This window comes from Penicillium daleae (assembly GCF_028827525.1).
Source record: "Penicillium daleae strain IBT 16125 chromosome Unknown utg000006l_segment0_segment0, whole genome shotgun sequence".
NCBI lineage: Eukaryota > Fungi > Ascomycota > Eurotiomycetes > Eurotiales > Aspergillaceae > Penicillium > Penicillium daleae.
Window position 1 is genome coordinate 1370610 of NW_026623154.1, and position 15412 is coordinate 1386021.

At 50.9% G+C, this 15412-nt stretch overlaps 8 protein-coding genes across 8 annotated transcripts; 3 read left to right on the top strand and 5 right to left on the bottom strand.

Moving 5' to 3' along the window:
- Positions 1-511: 511 nt before the first annotated feature.
- N7458_006224 (uncharacterized protein) lies at positions 512-1259 on the bottom strand (the record flags this gene model as incomplete). Its single annotated transcript, XM_056909606.1, has 3 exons — positions 512-928; positions 1060-1137; positions 1206-1259. The coding sequence occupies 3 exons, from the start codon at positions 1257-1259 to the stop codon at positions 512-514; spliced, it is 549 nt and encodes a 182-aa protein (XP_056765310.1).
- A 36-nt stretch (positions 1260-1295) lies between these two features.
- On the bottom strand, positions 1296-2044 carry N7458_006225 (uncharacterized protein; the record flags this gene model as incomplete). The annotated part of the gene is made up of 3 exons (XM_056909607.1): positions 1296-1448; positions 1553-1616; positions 1761-2044. 3 exons carry the CDS (start codon positions 2042-2044, stop codon positions 1296-1298), a joined length of 501 nt encoding a protein of 166 aa, XP_056765311.1.
- Positions 2045-3122: 1078 nt separating this feature from the next.
- N7458_006226 (RNA-processing protein PTA1) lies at positions 3123-5778 on the bottom strand (the record flags this gene model as incomplete). Its single annotated transcript, XM_056909608.1, has 8 exons — positions 3123-3250; positions 3316-3386; positions 3444-4282; positions 4336-4684; positions 4745-4948; positions 5011-5141; positions 5205-5370; positions 5441-5778. 8 exons carry the CDS (start codon positions 5776-5778, stop codon positions 3123-3125), a joined length of 2226 nt encoding a protein of 741 aa, XP_056765312.1.
- A 792-nt stretch (positions 5779-6570) lies between these two features.
- Positions 6571-7066, top strand: N7458_006227 (uncharacterized protein; the record flags this gene model as incomplete). The annotated part of the gene is made up of 2 exons (XM_056909609.1): positions 6571-6584; positions 6655-7066. 2 exons carry the CDS (start codon positions 6571-6573, stop codon positions 7064-7066), a joined length of 426 nt encoding a protein of 141 aa, XP_056765313.1.
- Positions 7067-7800: 734 nt separating this feature from the next.
- N7458_006228 (dolichyl-diphosphooligosaccharide--protein glycosyltransferase subunit STT3) lies at positions 7801-10305 on the bottom strand (the record flags this gene model as incomplete). The annotated part of the gene is made up of 6 exons (XM_056909610.1): positions 7801-8071; positions 8128-9109; positions 9208-9849; positions 9918-9998; positions 10092-10115; positions 10173-10305. 6 exons carry the CDS (start codon positions 10303-10305, stop codon positions 7801-7803), a joined length of 2133 nt encoding a protein of 710 aa, XP_056765314.1.
- A 338-nt stretch (positions 10306-10643) lies between these two features.
- Positions 10644-11427, top strand: N7458_006229 (CSN8/PSMD8/EIF3K family protein; the record flags this gene model as incomplete). Its single annotated transcript, XM_056909611.1, has 3 exons — positions 10644-10858; positions 10918-11099; positions 11159-11427. The coding sequence occupies 3 exons, from the start codon at positions 10644-10646 to the stop codon at positions 11425-11427; spliced, it is 666 nt and encodes a 221-aa protein (XP_056765315.1).
- A 464-nt stretch (positions 11428-11891) lies between these two features.
- Positions 11892-12400, bottom strand: N7458_006230 (ATP synthase subunit e; the record flags this gene model as incomplete). Its single annotated transcript, XM_056909612.1, has 3 exons — positions 12352-12400; positions 12073-12265; positions 11892-11965 (listed from the first exon to the last, which is right to left on the bottom strand). The coding sequence occupies exons 1-3, from the start codon at positions 12373-12375 to the stop codon at positions 11892-11894; spliced, it is 291 nt and encodes a 96-aa protein (XP_056765316.1). The 5' UTR covers positions 12376-12400.
- A 236-nt stretch (positions 12401-12636) lies between these two features.
- On the top strand, positions 12637-14851 carry N7458_006231 (uncharacterized protein; the record flags this gene model as incomplete). Its single annotated transcript, XM_056909613.1, has 3 exons — positions 12637-12768; positions 12830-13657; positions 13727-14851. 3 exons carry the CDS (start codon positions 12637-12639, stop codon positions 14849-14851), a joined length of 2085 nt encoding a protein of 694 aa, XP_056765317.1.
- Positions 14852-15412: the final 561 nt, after the last annotated feature.

A 15412-nucleotide genomic window follows, 5' to 3' on the forward strand; every position in this document is an offset into this window, starting at 1 on the left:
TTTGCTTCGTCTACTTTGCTACCTAGATGGTGACATTTGTTCAGGTTGGCGTCGATTGTTATTGGGTTTCAAGGTGCAAGAAGGGATTCTTGGACGTCTTTTATTCGTCCTTGCCTATATCGATACCAATCCATCTGTTCATAGTACTCTATCATGTCCCGAGAATCTTGGGATTGTGATCAATGAAAATATACGTGTTGAACTCATTCCTAGGCAAACATTACATCAAGCATGAAAGACACCAAAAAAGACCAAAAGCAAAGATCAACACGAAAACAACGTAAATCAATGAAGGAGTCAAACGAGCAACATAATTTCATATCCAAAAAAGCAGGCAAGATCCCAAGTTCACTTAATATGGAGGTAATTCTGCCAAAAGTCAACAAATGATCCAACAGAACAGAGTCAACAAACCCCAGCAGTCAAATGAGCGGCTTCAATCCAGAATCATAATGGTGAATCTAGGCCGTAACGTAAAATTCAGTGGTTGGATCAAGGGCTGATGAGCTGCTTATGGAGGAAGAACTCTGTTCGCCACAGGGATGCCCACAGCTGTTCCGTTTGCCAGAGCAGTTTTATTGCGGAAAATCCACCTCGTGGCTGTGGCAGTCGGAGCATTAGCCATGTGCAGCTTGTATCGAATCCATGGTCCATTGACTCTGTTCGGGGTCGGACCAAGTGGATCCTCCACCATGAGGACATCTATCAGGTCACCATTCCCGTCAGCAAGCGCGACCTCCATCCTGTGATGGTCGAGAAATTCGTCTGTGCCAGTGATTGTCTGGATTTGTATCACGTTGATGCGATTTGGGAATGCCACGGTGATGTCATTTTGCTGGTTATTATCTATGAGATCGATGATATCCGATTCCATAAGAGTCATGAAGTCGGCCCCGGTGTCGTCGACGAAGGGGAAAATCAGGTAATACTGAGTCCCGGGAAGTCAGACCCGTATGTCCATCTAGAATCGTCCGAAGAATTCAAGTTGGCAACCCAGGAATTAATCTTCTGCAGGGTATATCTTGGTTGAGATCGGACCAAAACCCGACGTTGACGTACCAGTTTCTGTTCTCCGAGGTGAATTGGACGGCATCCGATCTCGTTCATCAATTTTCCACTGAAAACTGTCGCAGGGCCCTGTGAAAATTTTGAAAGATTTAGATTCATGGATCACATCCATAGCCTGATGATTAAGGTCTACCTACTTCCTCGACCCAGAATCCCTTTTCCTCGCTGTGTCTCTCCATGATAGCAACCATCTCGGCATGTGAAAAAGGTCTTGGCTCGCAAAGCCTTCATCCCCCAGACCAGTATGTCACAAGGCCTTCGTGCATATCTAGTTCGTCGTTGCGATATTCCTTTATAATGGCCTGGACGGTTGGAATCAGCTCGGCATCTCGTCGCTCCTCATCGTCCCGCTCTTCAGGCCATTTTGCAATGCTCTCCAGCTGGATAATTCGTTTGATAATGTACTACTCCAGCCCCGGGTACTTTTTCATCAGTGCGCTAGAATACAGAATGACGAGTTAGCTTTGGAAAGGGTCTGAAAAACTCTTTCTGATAGAACGAGAACGTACTCCTTCTCGGCCTTCTGTCTCTCAAACATCTTAAGCTTTCTTTCAAAGACAAGTAGCATAATCCTGTCCTCATCGATTCGCTCCTTGCACCGGGCGATCTGAGCGTCAAGATCTCCAAGGAATTATAAGAAAGATGGGTCAGTGAAAATACTCACTTCTTCTCCAAAAGTCTATGCAACTTACTCGGGATCCAGTTCTGGCTCTCGGCCATGCCACCCTTTGGGTACATCCAGCGCCGAGATGATAGGTTCATCACCATCATGAGTCCATCTCTGCCTCTTAGGCCGTGCAGGTGGCTTTTGTAGCTTGATTTTACCCACGTAGGATACATTGAGGTCTGGATCATCATAATCGATCTCCTCCTCTTGCGAAGAAGTTTCCGAGTCAGATTGCTCTTCTGGCCTCGGCTTCTTGGCTGCGCTCTGAGCCGGCATGCTTCGAGCAGATGCCTTTCTCTTTGAAGACATGTTGAAGATGATTGATTTAGTGAGTAGTCAAGGTGAACAGGTTGCAAGAGAAATAAACCGAAGTTAAGAACGGATTCGAGGGACAGGGGATTTCACTTCGGTATTTGTGCACTGGGGGAGGTTAATTGTACATAGAATGCAATTTGAATTGGCGGGCAATATTTATTTCCATTGAAAGAGGGTGGATATAGATGGTGCAAACAAAGAATGGTGAAGTGGGAAGGAAGATTCCTTCAAACGGGGCGCAGTATAGTATGAGGCTCACTGGAACAGCCGGGAATTGGTCTTCGTAAGATTCAAGTCCAGGTCGAAGGAAGTGGTCAAAAGAAAGAAAAATGTAAATTCCTATTTTAGTAGAAACGCTCGACAAGGAGCCCGTAGTAGTCAAGGGGATAACTTGTATAGCTAGAACTCAATCGTCCTACAGTCGAAGCAAGGCCTAAGTGAATGGCAAATAGCAAAGAACATCGCAATTGAAAATCCATCAAAGCAGACAAATCCTAGCGGGAACACTCGAGAGACTGAAAGCCCGAGTGTAGACGGGGGAGGACTGGGAGACGCAAGACGCAGTCTTCCTAGCATTGAGGTAATGCCGAGGGGCGTAATAAAGTCAAAGGAACTAGTAGATTTAGATTGAAAATTTATGAACGAAGACCTATGAGACTCGGTGGAAACAAAACTCCCCCGAGACCGATAGTCGAGCGTGGACCAAGGACGAACATCGAGGCATGGTAGACGTGGAAACTGTGAACAAAGGTAACTCCTAACCCTAGCTCAGGTCCACGTCTACTTCGGTGGCCTTGGACCCTAGTGAAGTCATGGTAATTTGTTGACTACGAATACGAAAAGCACGAACATGACTCCTAAGTAGAGCCGAGCCAGCATCCAATTTCTTCCAGATGAGAGACCCCTCAATTCCAAGTATGAAAGTTACGAACAAGGTATATTGTTCCCCACTTGTTAGACCAAAGAGAAAGATGTAAATCGAGACAAAGAGGAGGAATCAAATCCTAGGAAAACATATGTCTTCATCACCTTCTATTCTGCGCTAATTGATAGTAACAAAGTCCTAAAATGTTCACGTTGATGCAGCGGGGGCTTGCACCTCTGTCTGGGGAGCAGCTGGCGCCGTCTCAGCAGGCGCGGGCAGTGCCTCGGGACGCCACCTGGCCAGGACCTTACCAGCTGCGGGGCGCGATTCCTCATCTGGAAAGAGTCTTTGTTAGTGATCATTTCGGTGGAGGTAGCTTTAGGGGAGTAGTGGGTCTTACAAGTCTGGTAAACGTCCTCTAATGTGTTGAGGCACATTTCGCGCGCTGGAGGCCGGAACATGATCAAGTACCTAAGAACGGGATTAGCCAAATGCAGACACGAGAAGGGGGACAAGGCAAACACTCACATCAAAGCCTGCACGGTCAGATTTACACGTTCTGGATCTTTCGCTAAGCTAGCCACTCGCTGTATAATGGCGATGGTGACTTCGGGAATCTCACTCAGGAATCGCACCAATACCTTGATATCACGGGAGTCAAGGTATGGTAAGAAACCATCCAGCAGACGAAGAACCCAAGTATCATAATAGAGAGAAACGATGGGCTCCTCGTCTTCAACTCCACGCTCCGAGTTAGCCGCCTTCATGCGAACGCGGTCGTTGTACCACTCCTCATTAAGCCAGGTAATTCCAATCTTGAGCCGAGCGCGGAAATCCTCCAAAATATACCGATACAGTGTCTCACGGATCGAATCTGAGATGGTTGGATGTCTTTTATCCGCTTTGGCTTTGTCACTGCCCTCCAGACCAGCTGGGGCGCGAGTAGCCAAACGAGTAAGGAGAACAACCCAGGCATCCCGGTCAAAGGTACTTCCAGCTAGCCGGGCGAAGCCTAATTCCTGCTGATTCTTACTCTGAGCTGGCGATGGGGTTGTTTGGACAGCATCAATCATGCTAAACACTCGCGAAACAGCGCTGCGCCCAACATCACCAGCTTGCTCCTCGGTCAATGGTGGCGGTTGTGGCAGGACAAATGGGCCCAAAGACACCAGATCAGGTTCTAGTTCGGCGTCTTCTGCTGTGAGAGCAGTGGACTCTTCTGGAACGTTCGCCCCAGCATCCACAGGTTCGTAGTCAGGCTCGTAATCGTCGTCGTCGTCAGCAGCCGCAGCCGTAGCGGCCTGGTGTAGCTGTTGACGCTTCAGATTTTGCTCTTTCGTTATGGTCTCATATCGGTTTCGTATGGCCTAAAGCCAAGTTAGCATTCACTTGCTTCGGCTTCCCTCGATGGTTTACTTACATCAACAGCCTGGGTAAGTAGCGACTGATTCACTTGAGTTAAGAGCGGGACAGTAATCTTCACCACTAGATCGGGAGGAAGCTGTTTCACATCAAACGAAGACAGACCGATATCTTGAGTTATGGTAAATAGTTGGTCAAAGCTGGTCGGGCCTGCAGGCAGAGGGGGAATGTTAAGCAGTGGAGGTGTCATCGCATCAAGACGGGCCCGCTTAGCGTTGTCCAGACCATCAGTCGGTTCAGTGGGCAGTCCACGTTTCCGAGAAGCATCATCGGTGATTTCGAACCGGGACTGCATCAAGCGCTCAATATACGCTTGCATCTTCCCCATCAGCGGGTGACTAGGGTTCCTGGAGCGGGTTGATCAGTATTGAATCTGTATAACATATAGAACTGGCGTGTTTTCATACTTCTTCATCACATTGAAAAGCATGGCGCGCGATGTACGTTCCATCGACTTGACGCCGACACGAACAGTGGGTGTAAATGGCGGACGGACATGTTTGGCGGGATAGAATTCCAGGATTGTATTGATGATTTTATTCGCAATCGACTGGCGCGTGCGGATCAATGGTGACAGACAGTTCAGCGTGGCATTGACGATGAGGGGGTCACTAGTAAAGGATCAGCATCAATTGAACAACAAGTCCAATAGGTCTAATCTGCGGTTTCGAACCTTGTCTCTTCTTGGAAAACCCCGAGTAAACGGTCAAGTAGACCTGATGACTCGGCTTCTAGTTGTGGAATAGCAAGGAGGGCGTGGTTTCGGGGGACGACGGCCAATGAAGTCTCGTTCTGGTCGGGTCGCTGGGGGAGTTCAGCATGATGGACATCTGGATCTGGGGGAGAGACGGATCTCGCGGAACGTACCCTGGGGTCCGCAATCAAGCCAGGCGTTTGAACCTGGACTACACGCTGTAAAAACTTGACACAGCAAATCTTAACCGGGCATGGGAAAGAGTCCATATTCCGCAGGATCTCTTGTTTGATTGCGTTTATTGTTTCCCACGTCTTGGTATCCTCCGCGTGATTGACACTACGAGCAACGCGTTAGTATCTGTGACTTCCTTGAGCAAAGCCAGATCTCGTCTTCCTTGGAAACATACATGTGGCGGAATATAAGCGGGTACAAGCTGGCAACCGTCTGTACCAAGCTCGACAGCACTGCCGTGTCTGTTTCGGGCAGAGCTAAGGTATCTTGAATCGATTGCAAGACCGTCGGCGCAAGCTGCTGCTTCTGCGCCGCCGCTAGGGCCGGAGTAGAGAAGGTCTCTGCTAAAAAGTCTGCGCCCCATCGTCGCAATTCCAGCCTGGCGTTGGCTCCGATGATGGGGAGGATGCCGTTGACGATCTGCGGGTAGAGCGCGGCATCGCCGAGGACGAGGCTTCGAGCGGCGTTGAGCTGGGCGACCTGGTCGACCACATGGTCGGTCGATTGAGCCATCGCGGCTCGAAGGGAGGGAGAGCGAGGGTATGCGCTGGTTGGGAGTTGGCAAGATGCGACGGTTCTGCGGGCGGTCTAGATGAAGCTTGAGGTCTTGCCTAGCTGGGCCGAAACGTGACTGAAGCTGCTAGGCGGACACGACGCGCTAGAGCGTGCTGACGATAGCGAATACGCAGGACGATAGGTGGGAAGATGCGGTTATAGGACGGATTGGGGTGAAACGAAGCGAAGCTTGTCGTGGGTGCCGGGCGTGTTGGGTGGACGGTGGATCTTGAGGAAGGAAAGCAACGGCGGCCGCAGGGGCGGCAAGAAAAGTTGGGGAAAGTCGGCGACGCTCTTTGGCGCTGCGCGTAGGTCGACCACGAGACTACGGTCGACAACGAAATATATGTCCGAGGACTTCAAAGAACTAAATTACTGATGAAGAACCACAGAGATTTCTTTTTGGCCTAATGTCCGAGGCACGAGGAAGAAATGGCAGTTGATCAGTTTATCTGCTGTAGATTCTACACAAAGCCAACCGAGCAGTCCCCATAGTAGCAGTGGGGAGTTCTTTCAATCTATGACCAATTACAAGCTGAAACTTCATCAATGCTCTAGAATTCAATTGAATCAAGTCTTCCTTTTCTATTGCACTGGAAACTAGAGAATGTCCAAGGCAGGAGTATACTCCCGACTCTGCAGGCAAAAGTACCCAAAGAAGTAATCGGCGCCAAGACTTTTGACTGTTCGCGCATCGAATTGTCGCCAGCCGCTCTTCCTCATACTCTTCAACCACCACAACCACTCACCATGGCCACTGGAATGTACGTGACTAGACTAACACCCTCCTGCATACTATCGCTTACCTCGACTAACATCCTGCGCACTCTACAGCTTCAACTCCACATACTACGGCAAGGACTACCGCGCCGGTGCCGCCCTCCTTCGTGCCCGCCGGCCATATCTGTTCAAGAATGCCCTGACCGGCTTCGGGCTATTCGCCTTCTCAATTGGCGTCTGTACGTACCTCTCGATCTCCAGTTTCACCATAGAAGGCCCTTGTTCCTACATTCGCGACCACCCAGCATCATGCCACTCGCCCACCAACCTAGGTGGAACGATACCACAAGATACATCGCCTCCCACAGGACACTCTACACAAGGCCCCTTCCAAGACCAGTTTGCTAACCACGACGCCTTTCTCACAAATACAGACGCCTACACCATCAGCGCCGTCGGCCAAGAAGAATTCTCCGACGTCAAAGTCCCCGACGCCCCCACCCAGAAACTCCCGGCACAGAAATAAACTCAACACCGTGCAGTCCCTTCCCCCGGACTATCTTCCGGATAACACGGGCGGAGGTGTGCTGAATCGGGATTCCTGCGTGTACAATATAGTCGCATCATTTTAAAGGGAGGAACAACTAACCGAGGGCCGACCAGACCAGATGGCCCCCTCGGCGGGGAAATAGCAACGGAGCACATTGGGGTTATGGAGTCTTCCTGGGCTGACAATCCTCATCATTTGTTTCATTGGGATTTGTGAGCTCAGTGGGTTTGATTTGTTGGCTTTTGTGGATTGTACAGAGTAGATTGGCCTGGATATATTTTCTTGTGCATATCTAGGCCCTTTTTGAATGCGAGTCTCTTCTCTTATTACTCGATCGAGATTGAAATATATATTGTGATCTGTAGATAGATGGAACAAAAAACATAGACCACATATTGCCTACTTGGATACTATTTTAGGGGTTTAGTTTCCGTGGCCGACGTGGTGGGTGTCCGATATATATCTAATTAGAGCCTGGGGTCGAGGCGAGGTTCCACGACTACACTACCTACAAAGCATGTGGTACGACCAAGTAATGTTTCCAAACGATTCATTGTATACTATCTGAGCGATTTACTCAAGAATATATGGGATCGAGGAATAGAAATCATGCAGACAAGGCAAGCATGCCATGCCGTTGAAAAGAAACAATGTCACGGGAGAATATCAAGCCAACAAAAAGCAAAAACAATTCTAATTCACAGGCAAGTCTACTCCGTTCGCAGAACGCGAGGACCCTTCTTCTTGGAAGCACGCTTCCGCTTGAGACCCTTGTCGAAGGCGACCGCATTGTTGTGGTCACGATCGAAGTTGTCCAAATCCTTGACCTTGTAGATCCGGATGATCCAGTTCTCACTGGTGAATGCCTCCTCGAGGGTGTTGAGCTGCGGGCTCTCAGTTGGTGCACGGGTACCACGAACCCTGTCGACGGCTTGGCCAGCGGGGAAGAGAGACTGGAAGTTATAGTAAGACATCTTGTACCTGTAGGGGAGTTAGTGAGATGCGCTCGTTAAAGAGAAAATAAAGAGTCAACATACATCAAGCTGTTACGCATGGTAGGGGTGGCTTCGTCGTCGACACGGTACTCGCCACGAGCAGTGAAGAAATCACGTTCCTTCACCTCATCGGGCCAGATACCTTCGGCAATACGGACCATCCACAAGAACTTGTTCAGGTCATCACCCGAGTAGCCTAGCAACCCGCCGAAGACAACCAGAACGTAGTCCACATCGTGTTGACGGAGGATAGGGTAGCTGACTTCCTCTCGCGAGCTCATGGCCTTGCCAACCGTGGCAATATGGGTGTTGTTCCAAGTGTTATTGTCAACCAGGGTAGGGCGATCAGCCATACCACCGATCTGGTAGCCATAGTCCCACCAAGACATGATCTTGGCGTTGTCGGGGGTGTTCTGGCGGAGCCAGTAGTAAGCCTCACGGTAGTCATCAATGATGAACTGGCTGCCATCGGGCATGCGGCTCGCCAACACAACGGAGGGAGACGAGTAGGCATTGGAGGTGACCCAGGTGCAGTGCGCAACGAACAAAAGCAGGTAGACGGTGATGGAACCCGTTACAACAGCCTTGGAGAAGTACGAGTAGATGCCAACAACGGGCTTTTGAGTCGAGCGGAGCGACTTCGAGTCCTCGGAAGTGGTCTTCGTCTGGGACTCAGGGTTCGGCTTGGTCAGGACCAAGAAGCTGTCCAGAATACTAGACACGGCCAGGGCGGCGGCGACGCAAACAATTGGGGTGAGAGTGAGCATCAGACGGACCATGACACCGGCGAAGTAGCTCGCAAGCACAGCATAGATGATGACGAAGACGTGCTCGTCCTTGAGGTTCTGGAAACACATGAACACACCAGCTGGGAAGAGCCAGATGAGGAAGTTCAGGTCAAAGAAGAAGGCTGGCCAGGCAGTGGGCTGGTGCTCGGAGACGGACGCGATGATCGGGATGTGGATCTTGGCATAGCCAGTATCCCAAAGGGAGTAGAAACGGCCACTCCACGGGGCAATGACACCTGAGACAGACAATAGAACCAGACCAGCGAATGCAAGACCGAAGGTGAGGAGAACCATAGCAGTCAAAAGCTTCTGGAACTGCTTGCCAGGAAGGAACCCGCGGACAAAGTCCGCAAAAGCCCAAGCTGGATCAGTCCAAAGACACCCAGGGCAGACATGTGGTCACTGTTACGGATGGGCAGGAACCCGACAAAGGGGATCTGCATGCTACCCAGTGTTCCGAGAGCGTACCAGGTGGTGTAGCTGATATACACGCGAGAGCTGTAGCGACCCATGCACAGAAGAACGAAGACATGGAGAGGAATGAGGTTGGTAATGAAGACGTATCCACCCCAAGCCGAGACCATGTAACCGTAGAACAAAGCAGTCAATGCTCCCCACATAATCGATCCGTTCTTGACTGCCTTGATCCAGAGGAAGAAGGTGAAGACCAGTAGGAAGATGGCAATGGCCTCATTATCGTAGCTACCGGCGACAGACCGCGAGATATAACCGGGAACAATTCCCATGAATGCAGCGGCGAGGAGACCAGCAGAGGGAGATTTGGACATCTCGCAAGTCAACAGGTACATTGCCAGGGCCGTCAGGCCCGAGAAGCCAGGGGCAAGCAGAACGCAAACGTTTCGAATGTCGACGGGGATCGTGAGGAAGCGAAGAATGTGGTAGATAACACCACTGGTAACCATGAGACCGGGGTACAGAGTGCCACCAGTGACACGACCCAGGGGGTGCCATGTTCCTGAGCAGAGAAGCAATTGGTGTTAGCAGAGATAGTGAATAGTCCTCGCTCGATGGGGAACACCATACGGTCATCGAACCAATCCCAAAAGCTATAGAAGCCATTCTGAACCAAATACTTTGTTGCACGGAAGTTGAACCAAGGATCGACTGTAATTCGAAGAGGTCAATATTTCGAGATCTGTCATCTAGTTGGAGCCGAGTTGTATTCTGGGCCATGCAGCAGGGGCTGGGGAAGCATACACTCGTGAATAATACTTTCAAATCCTGGAATTGAGGTCAGCAATAGTAGATTAGAGGTAAGGCAATTGGTCGTTTCCTTACGAATAACACTGAATAGACGACTGGCCACCGCAGCGGCGGCGATGGTAATGAGGATAATGATCCGCAGTAGACCGCGCGTACTTTGGCCGGAGCTGCCTTTCAGCAGGACATCAAGAGAGGAGGATTGGGCCATAATGGCCAAAGAAAAGGAGCAAAGTCCAGAATTCAAAAGAAACACATGAAAACAAGAAAAGGATCGGGCAGAGCTGCCAATGGTTGGTCGCCTGGTTGATGGTTGGAGGAGGGAGAGCTGCGCAAGGTGGTCACTTCTGAAGTCTTGGCACCGCGTCGGGGAACAGGCGCCACCTCCGACTGCTCCCCGCAATCGTCGATTCAACCACCATTCTCTTTGACCTGTTTCCCACTCTCCACACGGAGCAAGAACCATCGGAGAAATCTTACAGAGATATTTAAGGATACAAGCTATCATTTGACAGCACGAAATTGGCTGCCTCTGTGGACGGTTCCAAGATGGAACTGCCCCCCTTCTCGCTCGAGCAGATCTCGAAGCTGGCTGCGAATAATTTTCCCCCATCACAGCTCTTTGAGATCTTGTCGCAGTACGAAACAGATGCATCTATCATGTCAGCTGGCTCAGGAAGTGCAGAAACAGGAGGTGGTGACCCTCAGTTGTTGAGCTTGTTCTACTCGAGCTTCTTCTTCGCCCATCTTCTCACCAAGCAACTGTCAGTGCGTCGGAACATAATTTGCAAAGGATCAGCACTTACACGAAGCTCATGAATAGGCCGGAAGCTCGCGCCTTGACACAACGCATGCCAGAAACGCTGCGACACCAAGATCCTTCTCTACAGAATTGCCTGACCCTTCTTCGAGCCCTTTGGCAGACTCAGCATGCCCAGGTTTACCAGATTCTCAGAGGGCTTCCATGGCCAGAAAGCCTGCAGCCACTGGTTAGGAGATACGAGAGTATGCTCAAAATCAGAGCCTAATATAATTGCAGACTGCTAATACGACTGCCCTCCTAGGCTTTTTCCAAGACGACACCTTGATCGCGATCAGCACATGCTATGAAGCGATAAGACCTTCCACGGCAGCAAACTATTTGGGCCTTGATCCGCAAACTGCTGAACAAGGAGACTCGGCTGTAATCGAAAAGTTCACAAGCTGTGGATGGACCTGGGACCCAGCTGCTCAACTACTGCATCCCTCTCCGATTGTCGTGCAGACCACCGATAAGCCCTCCTCGAATGGTATTCGCGAGACAATGGCAATGCTGGGCAACAGCGGAAAATGAAAGGGATATGAGAGTCCGGAGGGGAAAACAAATTGCTCAACTCCTGCCAATAAGCCGAGGAATGACGGATCTACGCACTCTCATCAGAGAGTATAATACAGAGGCAACGCGCCGAAAAAAAACCAACACTAAGCCAATATAGAGATTGGCTAGTGGTAACGCCGGAATGCATAACACGATCTTTTTGCTCTTTCTTGTGGTCCAACTGTAGTGTACAGTCGCACGACAGCCCAGGGTATGTACAGGACCCAAATGATAACGTCTAAAACGATGAGTAAAAGAAAACGAATCAAAAAGAAATCATTGCATCTTTCGCTCGCAATGTCGCAACTCGGGGGTAAATTAGACCCAAACAATCGTACAGTAAATGGACCCGAGCAATCACGTCTAATACCCTGGGAGGAGGTGCGAGTTCCGCAAAGAGATGCGTATCCATTCCTCCTCTATAACATCTCGTATCTCATTCAAGGGTTCTCCTTGGCCTTGGCCAGCAAGAATGCCTCCAGATCGAACTTGGGATCCTCGAAATCGGTAACCACTAAAGGAAACAGACCGGTTAGCGCTGGTTGTTTGGGTAGGCGAACCTAGGCATTCTCGAATGCCGATGTGTAGCCTGAAATAGATGGGGAAATTGGTATCACGTACATCCACTGGATTGCGTGGTGGTCTCCTGCTTGGGTTGGGTCTTCTTCTTCCACTCGGCCTTGGCCTGCTCGATGAGGCGCTCCTTGCGGGCGTACTCGTGCTCGATCTCTGTGCGCTTGGCGGCCTGGGTAAGGGATGACTGGTGGTAGACTCCGTAAATGAGACCGGCAACGAGAGCCGAGTAACGGAAGACCTGTAGAGAGAACAATGGGTGGTTAGAACATCCGATTTCGCATCCACGTATGGGGCGAGTATTTCCTGAAGCTGGGGCGCACTTACGTTGACACCCTGGGTGCTAGCCATTTCTGCGAGGTTGCCGGAAGACAGGAATAAGGCGATAGAATAAGGAGCGGGAAATAGGAAGGACCGTTCAACAGAAATCGACCGTCAATGGCAGTGAATCCTCGGGTTGGGGCAAGACGAGGTGGTTCAATCCCTGTTCTGCGCGAGTTTTTCCGGCGCCGTTCGGACCTGGGCGCTTATGTCATCCCGGTAAATAAAGCGCAACAGTGCTACTACTTACAGCTCCAGCTACGCATCTGGTCGGCTCTTCATGATTTCAACATGTCGTCCATACAGCAGCGCAAAAATGAGATCTTGGCCAAGCGGGCTAAGCTTGCGGAGCTGAAAAAGCAGCGTGAACTACGCCAGAAGGAGTTCTCCAACAACAGGAATAGCATCGGGGATGCTTCAGAGGTACCACGGCCTAAGGAGCAATTCTCCCAAGCTCAGTCGCATTTTGACTGACCTCCTATAGGTTGTTTCGCCGGTACCTAGTCGCGCTGACAGTAGAGCCGAACTCGATGACCTGATCTCCCGTTTGGTGGACCGTCCTGGATCCGCTTCCATCAGCCATGGCGCGGAAGGCCCGTCGCGCAAAGGAAGTCGCCCGAATTCAGTATTGAGCGCCAGTCAACTGAGTGGAGAGAACCCCGAGACCTTGTCCCCTACATCCCGACCACAATTACAGTCCATTGCCGTACAGACAGTCGGAGAAGAACAACCCTATACGTACTCCGCACCGGAAGTTCAAGCCCCGCCTCCCCCTGAACCCAAACCCGAGCTCGTCACCTACAGCAAGGCTGTGCAAACAGACGGTCTCGCATCACCACCACAGTCTGACGATGGATCAGTTGCTTCAGATAGCGAGGAACAAGCTGGTACTACGCGGTCAAGCAAGCGTCTTAGTCGACGAGACCGGGAGCGCGATGAGGAAATCCGGCAGAAGATCCGCAAAGAGATCGAAGAGGAATTGCAAGCTACGAATGAAGATGGAACTGCTGCGGTGTCTACGCAATCCACACAACTGCGATACCCTCTACGCACGCTCGATGACGACGAGCTGAAGGCGGTTACATCTTCTGATGACTTCTTGGACTTTGTGGAGCGGTCCTCAAAGGTGATTGAGCGGGCGTTGGACGAAGAATACGACGTCCTTGCGGACTATGAGCTTGGTGTAAATGGGGACGTGGAAGAGGATGAAGAGACTGGCAAGAAGAGGAGGGGCATTCGAGAGGTCTGCCAATTCTACGACGAGCGATGGAGCAAGAAGCGCATGATAACCGACCTGAGCTTCTCGCCCAAGGTATGCTTTCTTCCTCATTGAATCCCGGTGTTTCTTTTCTTGACCCACGTTTTACTAATTTGTTTCAAGTTCCCGGAGCTTGTCCTAGCTTCATACACAAAAAATCCTTCTGCGCCTCATGAACCGGATGGGCTTGTCCAAGTCTGGAATCAACATCTCCACTCTCGACCAGAATACGTGTTTCACTCTACGTCCGACATCCTCGCCGCCAAATTTTCACCCTTCCATCCTAACCTAATTGTGGGAGGCTCATACTCAGGTCAGGTTCTTCTATGGGACACTCGTTCCTCCCGCGCAGGCGGTGGGGCCCCCGTGCAGAAGACGCCTCTCACCGGGTCTGGACATACTCATCCCGTTTACAGCATCTCAATTATCGGTACACAAAATGCGCACAACATCCTGACCGTGTCCACCGATGGAGTCGTCTGTGGCTGGACCGTAGACATGCTTTCGCAGCCGCAGGAGTACCTGGAGTTAACCACGCCCCCTCCGTCCAAGACAGAAGATCTTGCACCAACTACCATGTCATTCCCCCAGTCTGACCCAACCTTCTTTATTGTCGGCACGGAGGAGGGAGGCATCTACCCCTGCCACCGCTACGACCGAGCCGGAGCAAAGGCAGGCACCGACCATCGCCTCGCATACCGCGGACACGCCGCACCGATCATGTCCACAGCATTCCATCCTGCACGTGGTCCCGTCGATCTGGGAGATCTGATGCTTAGCTCCAGTCTGGACTGGAGCGTGAAGCTCTGGCGCGTACGGCCGCCAGCGACGACTGCCGCTCTCACATCTGGCACGTCCTCGGCCCAGGTTGTTTCGCCTATTCTGGACATCGTCCGTGACGATGTCGTGTATGATGCCCGCTGGTCCCCGCACAGGCCGGGCGTTTTCTCTCTCGTCGACGGTGCTGGCAACGTCGAGGTATGGGATCTCTACACAGACACCGAAGTTCCTGTTGTACGGACGACACCTTCTCGTGGCCCTGGCGCCATGCCGTCCCGTAGTCTGAATAAGGTTGCTTGGGAGGAGCGCGAAGGTCGGCGTCTGGCAACTGGTGGTCTCAATGGTGTCGTTACGGTCTTCGAGGTCGGCAAAGGCCTTGGTGGGCCATCAGAAGAGGTGCCGGCGGAGGAATGGGCAGGTATGAAGCGTTTAGTTGGGAAATTGGAGCAGAAGGATCGGGTGGTTTGATGAGATCTTTGTACATGGCCATCTGGCTGCCGAATCTTTTGTTGTACCTGATCCGCGAAACGGCTGTCTCCCCTTTGTCATGCCTAATTTCTGCTTCCCATATACCCTTTTCTTCTTCAATCACATAATTTAGGGATATTTGTCTCCATCCTGTCATTTGGCGAATATTAAACGACTTCAAGAGAAAAATATCATCAATACAAGTACCCCGTACAGCGGTCTCAGAACTCGGATCGCATGTGGCTGGCACGTGATACATGGGCTTCTTCGGATTATAGAGGGCTTCTAGTGGTCACAAATACAGATGGACTCTGTTAGATTAGTAGACATTTTTATTGTACTTCGTTCTGACTAAGGTATGGTGTGGGCTTTACAATAAGTAGTTCACCCGTCTAATGTCTCGCGTGTTTCCGCGCCCATCCTCCTCGCCCCCACACATTTGTAAGGCGGGCAACATCACTGTTTCGCAGATCCGAGAGGATGTCTCGACAATTGAATCAAAGCTCTTCGTTTCCGGTTCCTTTCTTTATTCTATAATCTCTGCTATCCTTGAGCTGCATC